Genomic DNA, 25,835 nt, shown 5'->3' with positions numbered 1-25,835 from the left:
TTATATTCGATTTGAATATAATTACTTTTTCTTTTTAAATTCATTTTAATAATTATTTAGTAGACCAATTAATAAATCAAACTACATATTAATATCTTTTTATAAAATAAATATTATAACAGTCGCTCTAGGTCATAACAGTGTAAGTTAATTATTATAATATTATTAATGATATAAATATACAAACGTATATATATATATATATATATATATTATGGCAACGCATAACGAACTTTGATTCTTTACTGTTTCGGAAGGCATCTCGAGTTTTCCGCCGTATCTTAAATTTTTTGTCGCAAACGGGGATCGATATATACGTTTACATTATAATATAAATTTAATTATATGTTTTTGGATTTCACAACATCGATAGAAATTTTTTTTATTCGTCGCAAATTTCTACCATATTGTTCTGAGGCTTTGAAAAATAAAAAAGAAGTATGCTGCTAAGTCTTCTATTATTATTGATAGAATGTTAAACTTGTCTCAATTATAAAACTTCCAAAACATAATTCATGTCTATGTACAGTTTATATCGTTCCATGACCCTACATACATAAATCGGTGTATATAATATCAATGTATTATTACTTATTAGTAATGTAATATTTATAATAATGCCATGGGTGTGTGCGCCTCCCCCCTCATTCAGTATTATTACACTTCAACTATATTCATGTGATTATAATTCTTATTTTGTGAGACTCTTTTTTCATTGTGAAACATACTACGCACTAACATTTAATATTTGCGATATGTAAATATACTACATAGATACTTATGTATATATATATACGTAAAGGCGTTTATTATTATAATAAACTCGTCGGTAACGCGATATTTTTTTGATAAAAACGATTCGCCACGGCGCCACTGTAACGATGATATTTTGTCCGTTGGGTTTCCTTATAGGGCTATACGGAGATTTCCCAACCTCGGCCCATTACCATATATATAATAATAATAATAATACGCGTTTTACGATCTATGACCATATGTGGTTGTATATAATATGCATAAATATATTTTAGTCTCTGACCACAGGCGCGTTCGCGATGGTATTTATTATAATTTAATTATTAATTATGTCGTATACTCATTATGCGCCTTGTGTTTTGTCTGCAGAAGGATGTGGATTCCACAACCGTTGAGAAAATTCAGCAACGGCAGCAAAGTTGACAAAAACCACGTGCAATCGTCGGCCAAAAAGGGATCAGATAAAAAATACAAAGTAAACTTAAATTTATACCTACTTACTTATAGCCACCATATTACCTACCTACTAGGTTCGAAAGTTGTGGTGAATGCTTCTTGATAAATTATATTATTATAGCTTCATACAATAAAATATAACCAAAAAATTTATACAATTTATATGTTTTAAGAAAAAAAAGTTTATGGTTTGATCGTAGTGAAATTATTTTTTATCAAAAAGAAAAGAAATTTTAAAGATAAAAATCAAACCATAATGTTTCATATGTGTTTTTTGTTTAAAATGTTTAAAAACTTATTTTTTATTTTTTCATATAAAATTCATATTTTAAAGTTTTTATATGCTGCAAGTCTCGAACCATGGTTATTATTATTAATTAATTAAAACTATGAAGTTTGCATATTATATGCTTTGAATCTTCTAATGATGAATGTATTTATATATGTATGTGTATGTTAAATATATAATTACATATTGTTTTGTTTCTTAAGTCACCCATCAGCGAAGCCACCAAATCGTTACCGAATGATGATGAACAGAACGGTGAAGAACCTGATGACGAACTCGAATTACCGCCGCCTATGAAACCCATTTCTGAGTCGATTTTGGTGAACTCTTCCGACCCAAACACAGTCGTCTCACAAAGAGTGAGTTTGATTATTATTGTATTATTGTTTATATTTTACAGTTAAGTTTATTTTTGAATCCATGAATATCGTAATAATATAATATGTCATCGATAGTAATGTAAATCAATATCCATAATTTGTATACCTATTTAATGTAATCTTTAATCTAGCAATCGTAGCGCGAGCTAACTATAAAAAAAAAATATATACAGTGGTGACACGATAGTGTATATTCTCACAAAACAGGAATTTCTTATTTAAGTTGTGTAAATTGTGTTGTTTTTATTCAAACGAGATAACCAATTATTTATCGAATCTAATTGATGCCTATAGTGTATGACAAAGTATCAAAAAGACAATATAAATGATATTTTTGTGAAAATCTTTTAAATCGTGCGATTAGAAATGAAGTTATTTGAAACATGTTAACTTTTTCATTAAAAAATAATAAATTGAAATCTGGAATCACTACCGTCGCGCTTTTAGCGTGTTCTTGTGCACGGACCGATCTCTCATTCAATTTCATTTACGCAGCACGAGACGTTTGTATTCTAAATGCGAGAAACGACAGCTGCGGACTTCCATCGTCGTTTGTCCGCGTATTATTTTATCTTTGAATTTCTCCTCGAACACATCGTTCTTAGCTTCTTGTTTGCTAACAAGATTGTATATTTGTTTTTATACGCGTATTGAAGGTACGTCAAAAAAGTGAAAAATACTAATTCACGAAATTAATTATATTAACTGTAGTGTAACAGAAATTACTCTTAAGTATTTAATTTATTTACTAGCCAATATTTGTATATTCAATTACAATATTATAGAACGATTCACAAAAAAAAAAAAAAAAAATCATAATCAGATATTAATATCTCTGTCAATCAATAACAATTTAAAAATTGATTGGAAAATTTATATTTCATGTTCTGCAATTTGTCACCATGGTTATACACAAGTTTAATGAAAAAATAAAATCTATGATTTAGATGTAATAACTTAATTAATCACAAAGAAAGATGGCCACGTGGTGATAAAAATGTTAGTATCATAATCACTGAGAGAAAAAACTAATAAAAATAAAACATAAAAATGTAATTATGTATCAAAGAACTTGGTGATATCACAATAAAAACTCTTTATTGAATTTCATGAAAAAAAAAAAAAAAATAAATAAGTGTAAGATCTGTAATCACTATAAAGATATGATGTTGTGAATAAATTTTTAGTAAATTAAATTAAAATACACTTCTTTTATTTCCATAATGTATTTACTTTATGAGAATTTATTCTGGTAAGCATAAATTTCCATTCTAATGTTTTAAGTTTATAATGAAATCCTAATGCCTTTTAATTATTTTGTTCTTTTTTATTTTGAGTCGTATAAAGTAAGGGATTCCTTGCCAAGTAAATCAATTATTAAAACAAAAGAATTTTACTTAAATTTATTTTATTAAGTATTTATTCGTGATATTACATTTTTAAAGTACGTAAACATATTCAACATATTTTTATTTATTTATTTTTTACTTCGTAATTTTTACACAAAATGTTTTTGTTCTTTTGTTATGAGATTATGTCCAATCTATACGCGTATCTAAAAAAACCATCATTAGTGAAACTATAGATTTTTTTTGATTTTTATTGACAATTTTTTTTTTTTTTTATATATACCACTGTAAGTGTAGGGGATTTAAATGTTTTGCATAATTCTTTTCATTATTTAAATGATTTTAAAGGAAAGAATTAGTAAGTAAATATTTAAAATTTAAATGGATTAATAATCATTGTATATTTAGTAGTAATGGGGCTAAGCTAACGCTTTAAAATGTTTGTAAACTATTAAATTCACACAAACCCTCCTGATTTCTATTTATGGTTGTAAGGGGTACCTACAAGTTCCATCTATGTACTTGGTCTGTGATCAAGACTTATTATATTTATGTGTTATATTTAATATTAATTAATAATTGACGAAAACAACATTGTGTTTGTTATTCTTCAGACCTCAGGACTGTCGGCGGAAGTGACAGCCTCGTCTTCAGCCGACTTGGCTGAAATCGAACAAATCGTCAAAGATAGAATGGTGAATTTCGAGAGTGAAAATTTTTGTGTAGAATGCAATTGTTATAGATTATGTAGATAAATAGAATTAATATTTTTTAATGTTTAGTATTATGTGTGCGTGTGTTTGCAATTACAGTAGTATAGTAATATTTAATTACGCACGGCTTATCTTTTGATGTATTTATTTCTTAGTTTTTGTTGTCATTTTTTCGTGTCTGAATCATTGGTCTTTTTACAGGAACAACATACCACCACCGCCGCAGCTGCCGCCGCCGCTGCTGCTTCTTCATCCGCTTCCATCACCAACCCCGTCATCTTCCCTACCGACAAGATGAGTGGTGAATTGAGACTGAAAAACGACGACGTTGAGTGTGAAGAAGCGCTGCATAAACGAGAGTACGTTATGAGAGAGCTGGTCGAGACCGAACGAGATTATGTTAGAGACTTGTCGCTAGTGGTCGAAGGCTACATGACTGTGATGAAAGATCCCGAAGCCGCCGGCTGTGACATCCCCATGCCTGACGACTTGAAATCTGGCAAAGACAAAATGATCTTCGGTAACATTGAACTTATCTACGAATGGCACAGAGAGTGAGTAATTTTAATATGTTTGAACATCTAGTAAATTAAAATGTATAATATATATATTATTATTATCATTATCTTAGTAAACAATTTAATTTTTTTAATTTATATTTTATTCAAATAGTAATTATTTTTTTTATTTTTTTTTAAATATTTTTGGCTTTTTAGTTCAGTTGTTATGTTATTTAAATTGTTTTTTTGTTGGATTTTGTCTTATATAAGTTTAACTACTATATACTAAAAACTACTAATCATATAATTTTAAACTCAACAAATAATTATTTATATACCAATATTATTTATTATGAAATGCCTTTAATTCTTAATTTTATCATTTAATTGTTAATAAAATAAATTATCCCGGAAGTACGCTCATCATTTTTTAGTGCGCTATCTTTTCAGATTGTAATAAATTTGACTTTTTCTGTATTTTCAATTTTCAATTAATAATTTTTTGTATTTTTTTTTTTACAGTGTGTTTTTAGCGGCTGTTGAGCGATGTCTCACCCGACCGCATGAGCTCGGCAAACTGTTCAAAAAATACGAACGCAAGCTTTTAATGTACGTGGTTTACTGTCAGAACAAGCCAGTTTCCGAATACCTAGTTTCTGATCATAATGACTATTTCGAGGTAAAATTTTTAAAATTTTAATTAATAAATCAACATATTTACGTTCGAGTTAAATGTTAATTTTAAGTACAAAGCCGTCTCTTGTCCAAACTGCCTCGTTTCCACGCCTCGATCCTCACGTCATTGGTAATATTAATATTGGGTCCTCGTAAATTTTAGCACTTCAACAATGTGCAAAAACTTTTAAATTCAATATTCATGATATCCCGAATGATATAGTCATTCTTAATGATCTTTTAGTTTCTTCAATTTTAAATAAAATACTAAAAAATATTGAAATACTTTTGTTCAACAATTTGTTATTTTGAAAACAAATTCAAGCTACTTCTATAGTAATATAACTTTAATAATAATGCAATGAAACGAAACTGTTTAGACATGAATATATATTAAGTCTAACCGAAACTCAAAAGATGCTTTTTTGTTACTATGATCAACGCATCAATTATTTCCTTGCGATTCAAAAGAAACGTTCATTATTTTATAGCTTTCTAATAGCCGCATATGTGAAAAACCAAACAACAAACAACCTTAAGAATATTTATTTTATTTTGCATATATTTTTTTTTCTTGATGGCAAATAAAGAGTATTTAGTTTTTCTGAGAATCGTTAGGTCAATGGAAAATAGGACAGTGACCATGATGTTTATTATTCTAAATATTTATTCTTATTTTAGTTAATAGTAATGTTACCAATAGTGTAACCAAAAATATAGAAAGTTTGAATGTCTATATAAGCTAACCTCTGTTTTTTCGTAACCTCTAGGAAATGCGTCAGTTCCTAGGCCACAAGCTCCAGCTAAGTGACATCCTTATCAAGCCTGTGCAGAGGATTATGAAATACCAGCTGCTGTTGCGGGACATGTTCAAGTATACAGAGCGGGCCAAGCTGGCAGACGAAATGGAAGCTCTACGGCAGGCTATGCATGTCATGCAAGTAGTCCCCAAAGCAGCTAACGACATGATGGATGTCGGTCGGTTGCAAGGTTTCGACGTAAGTATATAATATTAAATTCCGCCACAGACTTGGTAAAACTCTCATTCCAAAATACAAGGTTATTCTTTTATTACTGTATAATCACATTCTTGTATGTTTTTCTAAATATTCTTTTTTATTTAATTTGAATACATAAAACGTATTTAAAAAAAAGATTTAGTATTTCTTCATTACGATTAACTATCCTTTCTGGTTTAAAATTCGATATTTTAAGAAAAATATTTTGTTTTAGTATTTGCAGAAATCAAAAATATATATTGTTATTTAAAAAAATATATATACTATAAAAAACAATGATTAAAAAATAGTAAACACTAAACCGTAATTTTTTGAAAAAACGATAATATCACAGAAAAAACAATTTTTGGGGTTTTAATTTATAAATTAAAATGTAAGATTCTCACCCCTAATTACATATAAGGCTATATAATCATAATGATACAATAACCGTCTTGTACAATGATTTCATGACTTAAACATAAATTTCAGGAATACTTTATAATAATGCATAATACCTTCTCAATAAATTTATTTTTTGGAACTGTAAGTTACGTACAATTCTTACATTAATTTATTCCGCTTTAATATTTCCCATTATTTTAAATAATGATTTATGTCTAGTCATAAAACAATCGAAACAAGACTATAGATCCCCATTTTAACCTTTTTTTTTTTTATATAGGGCAAAATTACCGCTCAGGGTAAGCTGTTGTTGCACGGCATGTTGACGTGCGCTGAGGGTCCCAGCTGTAACCCAAACCGAGTACCACCGCTCAAAGACCTGCACGTATTCCTTTTTGAACAAAGTATAATACTCAGCGAAGAAATGCGTAAGAAGGCGCAGTTTAGCAGCCCGGTGTATGTTTATAAAGCGCACATTCAGGTACATAATCTTTTACGATATTTTTTTGCTTATAAAAATTTAACACATTTTTTATTTTACAAAAAATATTCTATTTCATAAAATTAAAACTGTTCTATTTTTTACACTCCGTAAAGTATTATAAAAAAAATTATTGATTGGACCTTTTTTTTGTGATACTTAAACTCAAATTTGATGCAACGTGTAACTTTTTTATTCGATTGAGATATAATTGTTTTCATTATAATATTATTATAAAATTTTATTTTTATTTGTTAATTTACATATTATACGTTTAAATAAATGAAACAGTTTTAATAATTGATTACGAAAATAATATTAATTATTAAATATTTTTACTAAAATATATGAGTTATATTTATTTTAAAGCTTTAGAAATAAAATAAATTTTTATCGTTATAATTTAAAAAAAGTAAGCAAGTGAGTATTTGCTTTGCTGTGTATTAGATATCGAATGAGTCATTTAGTATTATGGGTGTGTTAAATTTGAATTCAATTATGTATCATTATATTATATAAAAAACGCTTTCAATTGAATATAGCCTATCAGTTTATATAACCAAGTATATTTTATCATATATATTTTTTTTTACAACATGTAGCTTTTAGTCATTTATTTTACTTTTATCATTACGGTAAACTGATAAAAATATTTCTAAAAATATAGCATTCAGTATTCTATTATTATAATAAGACATTTTATTCCATATTATAATATAATTTTAGATAATTCAACATTTTATAACATAATATTTTTTTAATTACGGTTAACGAGTAAAAAAAAGGTTCATAGTATGAATAAATGAATAAATAATATTTTAAAATAAATTCAAAATATCACCGTGTAAAATTAAATTTATAATTTTGTTTAAATTTTAACTTCTTAAAATGTAACTATATATAAAAATAATGTGCCTATGTATTTTAATAATTCTACACAATTATAAAAACAACTTATGCGGGATCATTTGTTAAATTTTCAAGAATTTAGACCCATTGGATATTTTTTTAATGACATTTATAGAAACAAAAACTAAACTAAATCAAAAATTCCTCATGCCAGTTCTGTTAATAATATAATAAAATAATAATAATTTAGTATAATAATAATATTTAAATAGTATTACCTATAATGAATAGACTTAAATTAAATGACAAATTTGAGCATTAATTTGATTTTATTACATCGTGAAAAAGTATTCACATAATGGACTATTTTCATATTTTATGTAGTGTGAAGATAAGATTTCCATATCCTGAAAAATAGATAACTTTTCATTAACCTATTTAATTTATTCGGCTGCGATACGTGTATATGTCGAGTGTTTTTTAACCTAATCTAAATCGACGTATTTCAGGTGAACAAAATGACACTGGATGAGAGGCACGGTTCATCCAGTAGTAACTCATCCGACGACTCATCAGACGGGTCGTTTATTATCAAATCCACCGACCCTAAGAGGCCGCCACTGTGGTTCGTATGCCATGCGCATAGTGCCGAGTCGCGTTCCGAATGGTTGCAGAACCTCAGACAAATACTACAGACTCAACAGGACTTTCTAAAAGCCATACAGTCGCCTATAGCGTATCAAAAAGAACAGACGAAGGAGACCAGTTAGTTGGCAAAATACGTCACAATGAACAAATAAAATTAATAATATTAAATGTCTACTATACTCGTCGATTTTGATGGTTTAGTACGATTGTGTTCGGCACATTGACAATTTAAGTCTGATCATGTCCCCAAGCAGATTGAATATTATTATATTATAATTATCAATACGACATTCCTATTTTACATTATCTTTTAAATTTTTATCTAAGTAGTTTTTAAACATAATCGAAGAAAAATAACACTATTTGTTTTTACATTTAAGATAACATCGATTAAATATAATCATCACGTGAGATTGACTTAACTTTAGAGCTTTCTAGAGGATATATATATATTTATATGTATTATTGTAAGATTTTCTGTGAGAACATCGATTTCCAAGAAATAAATCTCAGTATAGACAACGATTACATATAAGTAATTTGTTTTATGTTCCATATAAACATCTTCAGGTTCTTTTTTTTTTAAGGGTCTAGTCAAATGTTTATTTAGACTAATTTATATTTTATAACTTTTTTTTACTATAAGAATTCTTTTTATTGTTTATAATATATCCTGTGCAGTTTCGTACAATATTATTAATATTATTAAAACCTAAAATATCTATATATATATATAATACCATAGACAGTACTTGTGTAATATAAACATTATTCAAATGTCTAATAATATTTAGTAAAAAATAAAAAATAAATGATTACTAGTGTTTTCGTAATATTTAATAGTGATGGTCCAATATTAACGATTATCATATCGATGCCTTATATTATAAGATTCTATTGTTATTGTATCAAAACCAATATCTTACGGACACCAGAAAATTAATATTAAATTATTATATTTATTAAATATGTATACATTTAAAAACACGAATAATGTGAGTGAATGGGTCTCCGGTGAATGATATATCATTGCCGTACTCTTATTAAAACTAAGGTTGTGTATGTTCGATTTTGTGTAATAATTTTTTTTTATTATTTTAATTTCATCAATATTATTATAATTATTATATTTTTGTTTGCCAAAATTTAATGCACAAACTGTTGATTGTAAGTTATGATGACATTATGTTTGTATATATAATATTGAAGAACAATAATAAAATAAAAATTGTTGTTTTTTTTTACTTTGAAATTTTTTGTAATATTAGTTGTTACAATTTATTAATTTTATTAATACAGTAATGTTTTACTGTATTCAACAAATTAACAATATGTAATGTGAACAACATTAATTTTAGCATTGCGTGGACGGCTGTTTAGAAGTAATGCTTGGAGATATGACTAGTACGTTGTTTGTATTATGTATTTACTGCGTATATATTATACCGATTTTTCGTTTATTATTTCAAAATATCACAAGTCACTGTTTATTAATTTTATTTAACTGAATCAAATTAATAAACTTATAGACGGGCTGTTTTTATGAATTAAAAATAGAAACATAAAAATATTGTTTTTTAGAAGATAAAAACTAATCTTTCTTATTATATCTTACTATATGTATAACCTTAAGTATTCTGATATATAATTTTTGAATTGAACATGAATAATATTAAGACTTGTCTTTTTTTCTAGACGAGGGTGTACAAGTTGATACATTTTAACGAATTTGTGTAACTTATTAAATTGATTTAATGTAGACAAAAGTTAACTTGTATATTTGAATAAATTCCTTAAAATAAAAATTAAAGATTAGGTTAATTCAAACTTATAACTTGACTTCTTGATCCAAAATTAAAATGAGCTTAAATATCATACTTACCTATTTAAAATAGATGAATATGATTTATAAAATGATATCTAATAGTAAGAATTAATTTAACATTTTCTTTTAAAAATGATTTAAATAATTTAACACTATAATGTCATACAAATATTCAAATAAAAAAAAAAAACATCGTCACATATAGTTGGTATTAAAGTTATTATTTATTTATTATTCTGCGTGTTCATTGAATTCAACATTTGACTGCTGTACTTATATTTATATTAAATGTATTGAACAATATTTTTATCTTTAAAAAAAAAAAAAATGTTACATTTTTGTTTTACTAGTAACGCATTATATTAGGTATGTTAGAATAGGTATATATATATGTGTGTGTGTGTGTGTGTGTGTGTGTGTGTGTGTGTGTGTGTGTGTGTGTGTGTGTGTGCGTGTACTGTGTATATTACTAATTAATATTTATTGACGTAATTTTTTATATGTAACTACGTAGAAAATGTTTTATGATTTCAAATCATAATTTTAAGACTCGGTTGTCATGATCGGTAAGTTTCATATTATTTTTAGCGAAAACTAATGACGATTAAACAGTACTTTTTTTGGTATTTTGGACTGAATAGCAAAGAATGGCTCTTTTTAACATATTTCGTTAGACTACTACTAAACCATAGTAATAGGTAATAGGTATCAGTAAACTACTGTTTATAATTGTTATTTATTTTAAAACATTATGATGATTATTTATCATTTATTAGTCATTGTTAACATTGACAAATCACTAACAATACAAATCTCGATGTCGATAGTTCGGTACCTATTCCAACCAACTCAAATAAAAATTTAAACCATGATGATAGTTAAAAATAAATATTACTTAAAAAATCCATTTAATTGATTAAATGGTATAAAAAGAAAATTATATGTTTAGATTTTTTTTTATAGAATGGTTAATTATCATTCATCACACATTTCTTTATCTTCGAATTGCCTACAAATACATAACACGTGAAATCGAAAAAAAAAATCACGTACATACATAATACGGTGGACCTATACAGAGTACTTACTTATCACTGAATAACTGAATAGTCTTTGTAAAATAATTATGTACTTTGAAAATAAATTTTAATTTTGCTACTTTTTAAAGGACAACATATTTTTTTACTTTATACCGAAGCAGAATAAAAGTGTTTTCAAGAATAGGTATATAATTTATATCTCCAAGATTAATTATTGAAAAACGACTCATTAATAGTGGTCAGAGAAGTCAGAGAATTACCTTCTATGGGATATACCTAATCTAGTGAGACGATGACAGTTTATAATATTATTATGCCTCCTATAATGCTATTCATTATATTCGTATATTCTGATTTATTATGACTGTAAACTACGAATTATCGTCAATCATCTCACTTCAGCGATGTGACAAACAAGGGAAATGTTTACTTTTAGAGATTTGATCTTTCTTTTTTTTTTTTTTTTGTCAAATATCGTTTGCATTAATTTTTTTTTTAAGATAAATATTTTGGTACAACTGTATGATCTATATTACAACATAACTTTATTTGATTGCATTTTAAAATGAATAATGCATAATTTACCATAATTTTAGGTATCTATTTATCAAAATTATTAATATGATTGTTTTAAAATAAAGCTAGATAATGAATTAGTTACTACCTACGTGAGATTTCACTGATGATGTTTAATTTAAACGACATAAAAATACAGAATATAGTACCTGTCAGCTGTTACCTATCATGATTTAAAATAACAATTGAAGTTTCATACATTGTTCATTGGTAAATATTACACTAGTTTTTTGGCTATTTACGAAGCTAGATTATTTTCTTTTAACAAGTTTCGAGTGCAGTATACTTAATTCTTAACACTGGTTAACTAACATTTTCCTCGTGGAAAATTTTACGCTTAAAGTTACGATGCACTTTTAAATAACAAGTGTCTATATTTTTATACCCTGGGAAAACAAACACAGAATGGCACAAATCGAATACAAACAGATTATTAAACTATACACACTAAAATTAAATTAAAATATGAATTTGTATTTTTATATAATTATAATTATTTTCTGAGTTTTATGTCTCGAATATTATCTATATATTTTGTACTGAGAATGTTTGTTTTTATTTTTAATAATTCATTACATAATTAATTGTATTGGTATACGTAAAAAAGGAACCACCGTTAAAATATCTAAGTCTAAAATAATCATATAGGTAGTCGTACACTGTAGAACATTACCAATGTTCACGAATGAATAGCGCAAACAGGAATAATGGTTATTTAGTTCGTGTTTACAAAATATCAATTGTAAAATAAATGCCATATCTACAAATCAATTACCATATCAGCTATCTATCGTGGTTCGTTGCGGAGAATTAACAAAACATTATCATCTGTTGAATGTCGAAAAAGTTTAGAAAAAAAAGTCATCGCCGCCGTCGCTTAATGTAATATAATATTATATTATAATACAAATAAATAAGTATGCAAATACTTATTTTAATAGCAGTGCCATTTGAACGACCTGTATACTCATGAATTTATGCGTTACGTAAATCGAATAAAGGTGTCTATCACTGCATAGATAACGATGTAAGTTCACGTGTCAGTTATTGTAGGTTTATTTTTGTATGCTCGAGCGATATTCAGTTTCATTTCGATGCGAACTCGCAGCAGCATCGGATTTTCGTCTTCTTTCTGAGATTACAATAAACAAAATCACTAAAACGTTATCAAGTGTCCGAACAAACCAATATAAATTATATTTTGTAACGTTCACCTTCTTCTTTGAAAATGTTTTATCAAGTAAGTGCACACAGGTTATTCACACCCATACACATTGGTAAGAGTTAGGGGAGAGTGTGGTAAGTTGACGAGTCGGATAAGTTGAGACGAATCGATTATATTTCTGAACAAATTATGATATCAATCGATATTATTTACCGATTACATACATGATGTTAAAAACAACTTAAATTTCAATTTTAAAATTATTCTGATAAGGATTAAACCGTTTATACGAGTTTTTTGATCAAACGACGCTTTGATAATATTTTTGGTACATTTACCATAAGAGTTTTCGAACCACCGTAAATATAAATATTTAATATATCTAGTTTATACTTAGGAAAGTACATAATATATTAAAATCGTATGTGCCGATAAATAATTAAAACGTTTAAAAATAATGTGTGGGGCAAGATGACTTGGGTAAATTGACGAAGTAAAATAAATATACAACAAAGTCGTCAACTTACATAGTTACACCCGTACATATATTATTTTGATTTGTTTAATCATGATTATTTATTTAAATAACGGACAGATTATCTAATAATTATCATTTTTATCATTTAAATTTTCATTTGATAATATTTTAATGAAATACAATAAATGAATAAATTCATCAAAAATATTTTAATTAAAAATAATAATTGTTTATTTACTTTGAGAAAGTTGTTATATGTTTAATATTATCATATGTAAAATAAACTTAATATTTATTCTTCATTTTATTGATTTATCTATTGTATGACATAAACCATTCAACTTACCCCAGTGATAAATCAACTTGTCCCGTATATGGGGTAAGATGATGAATTTAGAATTTTTTTTGTTAAGTTTATAAGTTTAATATTAAGTCTTGAAATTATTATAGGTTATTCTTGATATTTAAGACAATGTTAATACAAAATTTCAAGATTTTTTGATTATTATTTAATAACGTAATTATCATTCCAACTTTAGAGTCGTCAACTTACCACGCTCTCCTCTACTTATTATATAACATACCGTTTTTTAAAACCTGACTTTTGGGAGTTACTATTACACGCAGAGCCGTGGCGAGGTCTACCAGTGGTCCTGGCTATTTAACGTATTCCGTTCATGTAAAATTTAACCCTCCCCCCCTTTTTTTTTTTTCGTATGGCGCTTATGTCCGGGAGTAGGCCCGAAGGCCTATAGTTCGGACGCCTATTTGGCAGAATTTCTAGTGGGCACCCGTAGGTTTCTGCCATGCCCGAGTGGGGGGCGGTGGCCTCTCTCTCTAGACACCGTGACTGCCTGAAGAGTGACGCCGCCCGTAACCGAGATTTGAACCGGCGACGGTGCGCTACGCAACCGATGCCTTAGTCCGCTCGGCCACTTAATTAAAAATTGATATCACAAAACCACGTTTTTATTTTTAATTTCTTTGATAAAATATTTAGATATAAACCATTAAACATATTAAGAATGACTTTTACATAGTTCCTTATAACTCAGTTATATGTTTATGATTTCAGATTTGTATCATTTATAACTTCTTATAACCCTTATAAATAGCTGTATGTAATATTAAGTTAGTATCTATAGGATATAACCTAACCTAACCTATAGATTTTTATATGTATTATCTTGCATCTGTAATTATAAATAAGAATCAGGTTTAGTCCAAATTTATTTCATGAAACTTCTAGTCCATTTTTATGCACATATTAAAAATTATATAAGACGATGCTGTTGATAATCGATAGTTATAGGTACATACGACATATTCGTATTATTATATTGAATAATATTTTTATTGATCGTTTTAATATAAGTACTTATTAATGTATCTCGCATTTAAATTATGTATTATTCTTTTTTGAAAAATCTGCAGACAAACGTGTGACAAAAGCTCAGGATTATTTTTTCAGTTATTAATTTCTAATGATAATTGGTGATAAAAATATTTTTTGTATACCGAAAACAAATAACCATTTTTAGATTTGGAAAAGGTTGGAATGCCATCCAATTTTCAATAGCTCTACACAAGATAGGGTCAACTTACAAATTTCGAGAATGAAGTTACAATTAAAATGTTATAACTTATAATTTATTTGGGATGATATTTCTGTGCCAAAATTTACTGACTTGACTCGTTTTTAAGTTCTTCACTTTACGTACGTGAAGTATCGAAAATATCATAGATGATAATCAATGATAATTTTCAATTACGTGGTTAACTAAAGTTACTTAATATTTTTCTGATTTCCATTACAGATTTCAATAATAGTCGGGATTTTTCTAATTGCCAGCAGTGACGTAGTGCGGTCAGTCACTACCGGAGCGAATATATTAGCATTCTTTCCGTTGCCAGTTTACAGTCATTTTTCCGGTTTCAATCCGCTATTTCTGGAATTGGCGAACCGTGGCCACCGTGTGACCGTAGTCAGTCCGTATTATCCAAAAGGAGACGTACCGACTACTTACCATCATGTACCTGTTCCTAATGGTACGCATTATATATAAATATTATGTGAATAATATACGTATTTACTCTTTTTTACGAGTGCGTTACGATAACGTATGGACCTTTTTCACTAATACGATAGTGTACGATTTTTCTACCCAAATTGAATGCAACGTTACCGTTGTTCGCAATCATGAAAATTTGTTAATTTATTTATTTTAGGGAATTATTGCTTAGCTTTGATAAAGTTTCAGAAACTTTGCTGTGACTATTATTTCTAGTGCTAAATTTTTTAAGGAATGATTATCAATATCAAGGTTTTAATTTATATTTTTACTTCTATTGTGTTATTATATATATATTTATTGACTATACTATTGGTTGTATTAAAAATTATATTATATATATATTTATATATATACATGTATAACATAATATGCCTAATTTAATAATACAATTAATGGAAAAACACACTTTTTAATTAACGTCTTAAAAGTTAATTGATCGTGTTTATTTGAAAATATTACCATTGTTATCATTACTGAATACTAAGTATATGTTGGCAAAGTTGCACTCATTTTTGTGGGCAATTCTAATTTCTTAAATTGTTAGGAAGAGAAATCATGCTACTAAAATTGACAAAGTTAAGAAATCGCATATCACGGGTTTTGGCCCCATCCAGCTTTGATATTTTTAATCAAAAATAATATACAGAATGCAGTATAAGATTTAATATTTCTCATTATTTCCTTATGTTAATAAATAATAATGTACATTTATAAGTGTATATAACCAGCCATCTTAGTAGTGAGGATATGATGTGTAGAAAAATTAATCAATAAGCTAAGATTACATTAAAATCAGTTAAATAGTAGATTATTATAGAGAACGGAATCTATTTAATAACGAATATAAAATATATGATTATTTTATATGGATATAGTGAAAATTAAGAGAATCATAAATCCAATGGATATCCGCAATACATATCGGGTGAGCAATATGATTAACGTTCAGCGGGCCATGTCAAAAACGGTCGAGAGGACTCTGGTGCTGAATGAGGTTCGGGAGTTTCTCAACAACACTCGGAATTCCTTCGATCTGGTGTTGATTGAATGTTGGTACTCTGACGCTTACCTGGCACTGGGTCATAGGTAACAATGTCTATAATTATTTTTTGCAGTTTTATTTAAATAAATTGAATAAAAAACGTAAATGGAATAAAACTTAAAAGTAGTAAATCAGCGTTTAATTTTCCTTTTTTGTGCGTTTGTGTTATATTATATTTATTTGTACATATAAATCATTCGTTAGCTTGTTCGATTGATATATTGTTACACGGTTTGATAATATATTTTGTATGATAAAGATAAAGTTTGAAAACATTTATTCTTATTACAAAGTTTTGAAATATTTAAATATTTAATTTATTTTAAATATACAATTAACCAACAGATTTTTTTTTACTATTTCACAGGCTGATTTAATAGGTTTTTCTAATAAGGGAAGTGGGAACTATACTGGCGTTTTTTTAAAATATTATCCTAAAATTCCCTTGCTCGGTTCGTAAAATATGAACAGCTATATTATGTTCGTGCAGCTACTTTGATATTGTATCATACAATATCCTAACTCAGATTAGGATAATTTAACTATCAAAATTAATTAATGCAAAATTAAAAAACTGAAAAAGTATAATATAGTGTTTTACTAAGTTCTAACATATAAGTATTTAACGGGATGCAACACTCATACATGTTGTTTCCGTCTTACAAACGTACAACATAACAAATTTTACGTCCATAATAACATATTGTATTTTGAGTATTAATTTTAAAATTAGAGTGAATTTAATAATGATCATCTAGTCATTTAGATTATCTTGGAGGTTTTTATTGATATTTTAATTACAAAGCAAGTTCTTAACATTTAAAAACTATAGTTTTGTAATTTATTTTAAAATTACCATAATTTGCTTGGTTTAATTGAAATAAATAAGATTTAATAACTGTAAAGGTATTAAAACAATTATAATAACATTTATAAGCATAATTTTAAAAACCAATTTTTTTTTTTGAAGAAGAAGAATTATAGTGTTAATATATATTTTTTATTAATCTATAAACATTTTCCCAACACTCTTTACTAAGTGTGCATGTTTGGTTAGTGGCTTAAAAAAATTATAAATTATTATAAATACAGTCAACTCGCGATATAACGAAATTCGATATAACGAAAATCTCGATATAACGAATAAAACTACCGGTCCCTTGAAAATATCACGGTATAACGAACAAATGTAATGTATTTTGGTCCCCTCGATATAGCGAAGCATTTTTGATCAAAACCTCGCGATGTAACAAATTTTTATAAATTTGGAGCTTTCTATTACGAATTTTTAATTTTAATTAAGATAACATACATGTCTCTAGTGTATAACTCAATGAAAAATATATAAACATAAGTATGTTGCTATTACCACTAATAGATTACGAAGTTTTTCTGATGATTATCATGCGATAGTACACTCAAGTACAGTATCGCAATTAAAATAAGACTTATGTCGATTAGTGGTTCTATGCAAAATGTACGTAACATACTATGTAACATATCGGTACCGTTTAAAGAAAATGACGAAGAAAAATCTTCTGAAGAACCCATCGTAACCTTGAAGGAAGTCAAATTAGGTCTTCGCTTCGTCTTAAGTTATTTATAGAGACATGATATTGACGACAGTGTGTTTTCTAGCATTTTAAATCTGGACAATATTATTGATTAGGTAAACTCAAGCAGTTGCAGACAATCAAAAATATCTGATTTTTTAAAAAAATAAATGCACACATGTATAGCGATTTATTATATGTACATATTAAAAGCAATATTATTATTATAGCATATTTTTATTAGAAATATTACATACATTTATATTGAAATAAACAATAAATACATACTTATATGACTCATATATTTTATACATATGTATACGAATAATACAATTTTGAATTTTTGTTTTAAATCTTGTTATAACGAATTTAATTGGTATATTCTCTTGATATAACGAATTTCGATGTAACGAACTTTCGATATAACGCATTTTTTTCTCGGTCCCTTGAAATTCGTTATATCGCGAGTTGACTGTATTTTAATCGAAAAATTAAATTTATATTTTATCATAAAAGTTCTGTCTTTTAAATTAAATAATTTTAAATATTATCGTCGTAATTTATTAAAATTTGACAATATCTCTTTCTATAATATTAAAAATAATTAAATTAAAAAAACAGTTATTTTAGCATACTCGTTTTTATAGCCAATGTTTTATCTCATAAATGAAAATATTTTCCGTAAAATATTATTTAATATAATATATTATGTACCTACAGTTTTCCTCCACCTATTTGCACCTATGCAATTACAGAATGACTCAAAAACAATGCCATGTCTTTAAAAAAACGAGATCTTTAAAAAGAAGGAATAGAGAGCCAAGTGCTATTATTTATCATCATTTAAATAATCTTTAGAAATTTCATTTAGTTTTCACGAAATATCTCTAGTGGAACGTGCTTTACCGGCAAGTAACCTCAGCTTTTATGTAGTTTGTAGCAACTGTTCAGGTCTGCTCTGCGATTATCGGGTTGATATCATTCAAATGTTTCAGGAGGGTCACATTGAGTATCTAAATGCAAAACGAATATTTTCTACTAAAAAAACACTTTCTTTTGCACAGTTCCAACGCGTTTATTTTAGTACATACGGATAAAAATCAAAGATTTTGATATTAAATTTTAATCATCCTGTATACTAACATTTTGCGGTGACTGCACAGATATTCCGCTCCGTTAGTGTGTATGAGTCCAATGACACCGCCGGTAATGCTTAGCCAATCACTGGGCATGCCGAACCATCCTGCGTATGTGCCGTCGTTCTGGCTCCGGTACTCGGACTCCATGTCATTCAGCGAGCGCCTGTACAACACAGCGATCGCTGCTGCTGAGCTGATTGTATCCAATGTCATATTTCGGTACATGGATCAGCAAATGCTATTCAAACTGTACACCTATCCCGGGCACCAGAACTGCCCGCCGTTGGACGAGCTCCGCCGCTCTGTCCAACTTACGTTGGTCAACGGCCACTACTCCGTGTCATATTCCAGGCCGTACCCGTCAAACGTGGTCCAAGTGGCTGGAATGCACGTGCAGTCGAAGACGTCAACCTCCGTCGATCGGGTGAGCTGAACAAGGCTTAATCAAAAAGAGAAACTGTTGTTTTTCACATTATCTTAAGTTTTTAAAAAGGTAGTACAAGTAAAATAGCGAAAAAAAATCAAAATAGGCAGTAAAAACTTTGATTGTTCAAATAATGTAAAAAAAAAATTATTCAAAATATTAGGTATGCATAAATTAATTAAGCAAACAATCGCATAGTAATAAGAAAATCATTCCCTATAATGTTATAACTTATATGATATATCATATTATATTAATTTTGTGTTACCTATACATACGTAAATAGACTTATCGGTAGATAATTTACAACTATGCAATATATTCTATGTATTTTAACTAACAAAAATTATTAAATACTGAGAAAATGCAACATAATATATCAGCCGTGCTTGCCCTTTCTCAATTAATTTAAGGATTGAAAACTTGATAACACATATCTAATCTACTAAATCGTTCTATAAAATAATATGTATTGAACGATTTAGTTCTTGGAAAAATGTTTAATACTGTTTAACTATAATTGTTAAAATATGTATCTGTGGCTAATAGTTAATATAGATGCAAGTGTACAACATAAAATTAAAGATACTTAATTTTAAAATGTTTAACTAAATACTGTAATTTTGGTGAGGAAATCAAATTGGTTTCTTTTTTTCTAATAAATTATGATGTATAGATGGTATTAATTTTATTTATTGAATACTGAATTAAATAACAAGTACATATAGTTATTTAAACAGTTAATTTTGAACAAGTTTTAAAATGTTCATTCTTATAATGTTCGACAGAAATTCAAAGCACTCCTCGATGGTGCTAACCATGGAGTGATCTACTTCAGTTTTGGATCCAACATAAATTTATCAGACCTGCCAGAACGCTACGTACGGGTGTTTGTTGAATCATTTAGAAAACTCAAGCAAATCGTGCTATGGAAATGGGAAAACGGGACCATCGCTAACTTACCCGACAACGTGTACATTGACAAATGGTTTCCACAAAAATACATCTTAAGTAAGTGCATGAATGTCATAAATAAATAACGAACATTCGACAAGATATACAATAGCGGTTCTTAGACGGAGCTAAGCACTGATTTTACATAAAAACACATAATAAACACTAATTACAATTTTTGGAGACCTACTTTAGGAATTCAAGAAATTTTCGATGAAGTCACAATAGATTAAATATGTTTATTCAAAAAAAAAGTAAAAGCAAAATCATAAAATCAAATAAAAACTTTATTTAGTTCACAAAAAAAAAAAATAAAAAAATACAGTGGTCTCTGTTATAGTATATAATATATATGACATGGATTTATAGCATAAATAAGGATGAAATATGTGTTATCCAAATTCTTACAATTTATATAATTTTATTAATTGTAAAAACAAACCTGATTGATCGTTCGTACAATTAACATTTATTTTCAAACAAATTATAAATTAGTATTTGATTTAAATCGATGACCGTAGAATCGGTGCTCTACAATTTCTTTTTTAAGATAATTATTGTAAATTTATAATATTTAAAAATATTATTACTATCATTATAATAAATTTTGTTTGATTTTTTTTTTGTTTCTTATCTAAACTGATAAAACTATTTTTTGAAACATATTATAATTTAATCAGTTAAGTACCTTATTTTTAATTTTATTTAAAATAAATGTTTTCTGTAATTAAAACGAACAAGAAATAGGCGAAATTTCTTTTTCTTAGTTAAAATAAGCAAATAATTTTATAGAAAGTCTAAAAATTTTTATTTGATTATCAACTATATTAAATTATGTTAATCATATCACATAATAGTTACTACTTTACAAATTATTTCTACAAATAGAGAGTAGCTTTCAGTAAAAGTCTTTAAATTTATTTCTAAATGTCGAGTACTTTTATTCGTTGTAAAGCACACTATGCAAATTCCATGTTTTTAAATTCAACTAAAATTTCAGCGTAAAAAAATCAACATTGAATCTTTAGGCTGCGGTAGTTTACCTATTATTAATACAATACTTACACATACTACATTCACGTTGATTTATAAAATATTATTTATTATTTGTGATACTTTTTTATGAATACAATTATAAAAACATTGAATGTTATTGCCCTAAAAATACCATTCCGACTAAACTGCATTCTAATCTACATTACTTACTCATATATAAGATTATCTACAATTATACGACGTACTAGTCGATTGTAATTTATGTACTACTTATATTATTGTTTCTAACCTAAGGCCATAAAAACTGTAAGCTGTTCATCACTCACGGAGGATATCACAGTCTCGTGGAGGCCCTACACACTGGTTTACCGTTAATTGGATTCCCGTTTTATACTGATCAGTATTACAACATGAGATTTGTCGTCAAAAACGGTTTCGGAATCGAAATATCACTGGACAGCTTGAACCTAAAAGTCCTTGACGATGCAATAGAAAAAATTTTATATGATGTTAGGTAAGAAAGTACTTTAGGACTATATACAGAAATATCATATGATAATATATATTATTATAAATATACTATTTATTCAAAACTTAAAATAAAGTTAAAAATAGTTAAAAATAATTTGATTTAAATTGATATTTGAAAGTACTTTAATTAAATTGATTATTTAATTATCTGTAAAACTCTTTCAGCTGTATAATATATTGAGGCATACTTTGTAATCCGTAATTGTATAAATCATAATAATGTAGTAGGTTTATAATATGTTACCATCGAATTCAATAATAAATTATTTACCTATAGTTAAAATTCTTAGTAGAAATGGTTTTTATTAGCCTCGACTTCTAAAGAAATTTTATAATTTACTCATTACAATTATTATGATTATTAGTATCATGATATTTTAAACAAATTTTACCAAAATTATCGCTACCATTATGTTATAAATATTTAATTATTGTTGTATAACTATTAAATCATACATTTCTGTTATTAGTTTATAAGTCAATATAAAACTTTTTTACAATATGCAACGGCGTGAATACTTTGATGAAATAAATAACTCAAGAATAGTCTAAATATTTTTTTTTTTTAATTTTAAAGTGTATAAACTATAAAAATAATAACAAATGTACCTAATGGTAAACATTTTCATGTCTCTGTGGTTAATGTTTTTTTTTAATTATTATTTAAATTGTTTGATGACAAATAAAATTGTTGTTTTAAATTTGAACTCGAACACTAAAAAAAATTAATCAATCTTTATGCTTAAATAGTTTTTAAATTTCAATAAGAACAATTTATGATGAATCTTTGATGAATTTTTATCGGATGATCAAGACATTTTTATCATCATAAATCAAAACAATCATTTTTAAATTTAATTATACCTTTTTTTGTGATTATATCTGTATATTAATGGTACGTTTTATTTCAGTTATAAGAATAATGCCCAAAGAGCTTCCAATATCTTCTTAGACATACCAGTTTCCGCGATGGATACTGCAGTATATTCAGTTGAATATTTAATCAGAAACGGGGTTGACCACAATGCGGCAATGTCCATGAGTTTAAGTTGGTATCAATATTTTGTTACTGACGTAATGATTTTCATTGGTGCTAATTTAGCTTTAATCACGTTTATTTTATATAAATCCATTGGATATTTAAGAAAAATAATCAATGTCAAAGATAAAAAGTCAAAATAAAGATATACCTAATATATATAATATAATCTATATTTTTTATACATATTATTTAATAACAATAATAATATAATGCGTAGAATAAAATTGTGCAGTAACTACCTATTTACTTATTAATTTGACAATTTTTTTTTTATTTGATTAAAAATTTAAGAAGACGTCATGACTTCAGATTAAGGAAAATGTTTGTAGCTGTATCAATTATCAGGTACACATTGCAATAATATTATTTAAATTAGCTATAAATTATTATTTTGTTCGCGGCATACCTACCGTGCATGGACGCAGTAAAATTGTTTATTTAAGTCGCCGTTATACATATATATTTTGTAAAATCGTCGTCTCAGAATGATAAGATTCTAACAAATTTTTATTAATTGTTTAGAAGAACGTTTTTAAGTTATAAATGGAATAATTTGTTTTAACGTAAAAACTTAATTACAAAAATGTTATGCAGTATCAATAAAGTTCCAAAAAACACGACTACACTTGAAATTTTATTTTACCGCAATTATTGATCAAGTCAATAATAAAAAACTAAGATATTATTTTTAGAATTAAAAGATTGTATGTGTAGAACTTTTTCATTCTGAAAATAAAAATTATTTATCAATTTAGAACCTTTTCGTTCTAAGAAAATATATTATTGATTAAGTTACAACTTTTTGATATTGATTAAAATAATTTGTTTTATTTAATAATACCAACTTACAAGTGTAAATTATGTTAGATCTTTTCATTACGTAATATTATAAACAATTTTACTATGTAATGTATTATTTTTTAGTTTCGAAGTTAATTAGTAATTACCTATTAGGTATTATATGATTACCTACAACTGCAAGGTATAACTCTACAATACGTTAAGACGTTTTCGATGTCACTAAGTGGTGTATCTTCAAATTGAAATTAATTACCCTATATTATATTCATAAACTCAAATGAAATTTAGCTTGTGTTAGATTAAAAGGGTTCACAACCAATCACGTTTTATTTTTTAACACTAATTAAGTGATAAGTGAATTATTAAGCTTAGGTAAAATTGTAAACAAAATTATTTAAATAATAACAAAATTGAATGTATGTATTTAAAAATATACCTAATAAGAAATAAGATACATTTTTAACCATAAAAAGTAAGTTATTAAATTATATAAAGACAAGTTAAAAATATTTATAAATAAAAAAAATTATAATAACTTATACTACAAGTTATAAAATTCTCAACAAACTGTTTTTTTGAAAAATCATACATTCTGAAATATATTTTCATAGTAATTTTTTTCAGTATCTGACATTAAATGATAATAGCATAATATTTATAGTTAACAATATTATGTCAATAATTTATACTTTATCGTGTATAAGATATACAGTATAGTATTAAGACAAAACAAAAATAGATGGAAAATTCCTACATACCGGAATAATATTTTATTATGGCACAAAAATAATTTGTATTATTAAATATTGCATCAATGGTATAATCGTATTATAATTTAAAACAGTACCTTTTGATTCTAAGATATTATACCAAAGAATTTTAGAACTATTTCATTCTAAATAATCTAAATTATTGTTTAGAATGAAAAAGTTCTAACTGTTATTTCTCGGTTTGCCCTTTATCATTCATATTATTTGTAAGAGTTAGAATTCTGAGACGACGAAATGTATATTACTAACTGAACGCTTCGTTGTGATTCAGTCTGATATTAATTACAAAGAAAGTAAATAAAAACATTACAGTAAGTATAAATTCACTGAGAAAATATATCATTTAATTTAATACCTTAGCTACTTTGTGTAGCTAGCTGTAACTATATGTAAAACGAAATAAAAGAAAGACAAATTCCATGTCAAAATAAATATTTTTAGTTTATATTATGTACCCTAAATAATGATAAAGAACATGAAATATTTTTAAATCAGATAAAAATATTTCCATGAATATATATTTTAATAGATAATGTCAAGTATAATTGTTTTTATTTAAATCTTGCGAAATCCTTGAAAATTATTTTTCTTGTTAGAACTTAAGAAGAAAAAATATATAAAAATATCATAATATTCTACAGGTGGCTTAAAATCTCCATTTATATATTTAATATAGTAAAAAATATTGTCATGTATTTGTTTCTGATAACAATTAGTAAAATACTCTGTATCACTCGGTTACTAGTTTAGATTAGTTAAAAAACTAAATGTTTTTATTAAATTTCATCTAAATTATATTAACAAGAAGATTAAATTGTTTAATATTATATTTATCTTTTTTATTTGTATTTTATTTTCTTTAATCTTTATTTTACAACTAAATTCAATGTTAATCAAATTTAAACCTTTTAAAATTATTGATTTG

General features: G+C 26.5%; 2 protein-coding genes across 4 annotated transcripts in view; both read left to right on the top strand.

Annotated features, from left to right (window-relative positions):
* LOC112602686 (triple functional domain protein) overlaps nt 1-8,830 on the top strand; it is a 112,952-nt gene extending 104,122 nt beyond the window's left edge. Inside the window, exons 28-35 of one of the 3 annotated variants that reach the window (XM_025350892.1) lie at nt 1,126-1,231; nt 1,705-1,860; nt 3,845-3,925; nt 4,145-4,497; nt 4,966-5,122; nt 5,889-6,116; nt 6,802-7,002; nt 8,361-8,830. In XM_025350892.1, the coding sequence (XP_025206677.1) occupies nt 1,126-1,231; nt 1,705-1,860; nt 3,845-3,925; nt 4,145-4,497; nt 4,966-5,122; nt 5,889-6,116; nt 6,802-7,002; nt 8,361-8,621 (1,543 nt within the window). In that variant the 3' untranslated portion in view covers nt 8,622-8,830. The remainder of the gene's footprint in view (nt 1-1,125; nt 1,232-1,704; nt 1,861-3,844; nt 3,926-4,144; nt 4,498-4,965; nt 5,123-5,888; nt 6,117-6,801; nt 7,003-8,360) is intronic. The other 2 variants (XM_025350893.1, XM_025350894.1) reach the window with 2 other exon arrangements.
* Nucleotides 8,831-13,013: 4,183 nt separating this feature from the next.
* On the top strand, nt 13,014-23,482 carry LOC112602740 (UDP-glucuronosyltransferase 1-3-like). The gene is made up of 7 exons (XM_025350982.1): nt 13,014-13,180; nt 15,401-15,632; nt 16,534-16,744; nt 19,417-19,816; nt 20,605-20,827; nt 22,061-22,280; nt 23,209-23,482. The coding sequence occupies exons 1-7, from the start codon at nt 13,169-13,171 to the stop codon at nt 23,477-23,479; spliced, it is 1,569 nt and encodes a 522-aa protein (XP_025206767.1). The 5' UTR covers nt 13,014-13,168; the 3' UTR covers nt 23,480-23,482.
* Nucleotides 23,483-25,835: the final 2,353 nt, after the last annotated feature.

Source organism: Melanaphis sacchari, unplaced genomic scaffold (assembly GCF_002803265.2).
Source record: "Melanaphis sacchari strain LSU unplaced genomic scaffold, SCAv2.0 Contig8_pilon_pilon, whole genome shotgun sequence".
Taxonomy (NCBI): domain Eukaryota; kingdom Metazoa; phylum Arthropoda; class Insecta; order Hemiptera; family Aphididae; genus Melanaphis; species Melanaphis sacchari.
Note: the sequence above shows the minus strand (reverse complement) of the source record. Positions and strands in the feature narration are given on the sequence as shown.

Coding starts and splice junctions, on each gene's coding strand:
- LOC112602740 (XM_025350982.1), top strand. Junction 15,633..16,533: donor TCATGTACCTGTTCCTAATG/GTACGCATTATA, acceptor ATATGGATATAG/TGAAAATTAAGAGAATCATA. Junction 19,817..20,604: donor CGTCAACCTCCGTCGATCGG/GTGAGCTGAACA, acceptor AATGTTCGACAG/AAATTCAAAGCACTCCTCGA.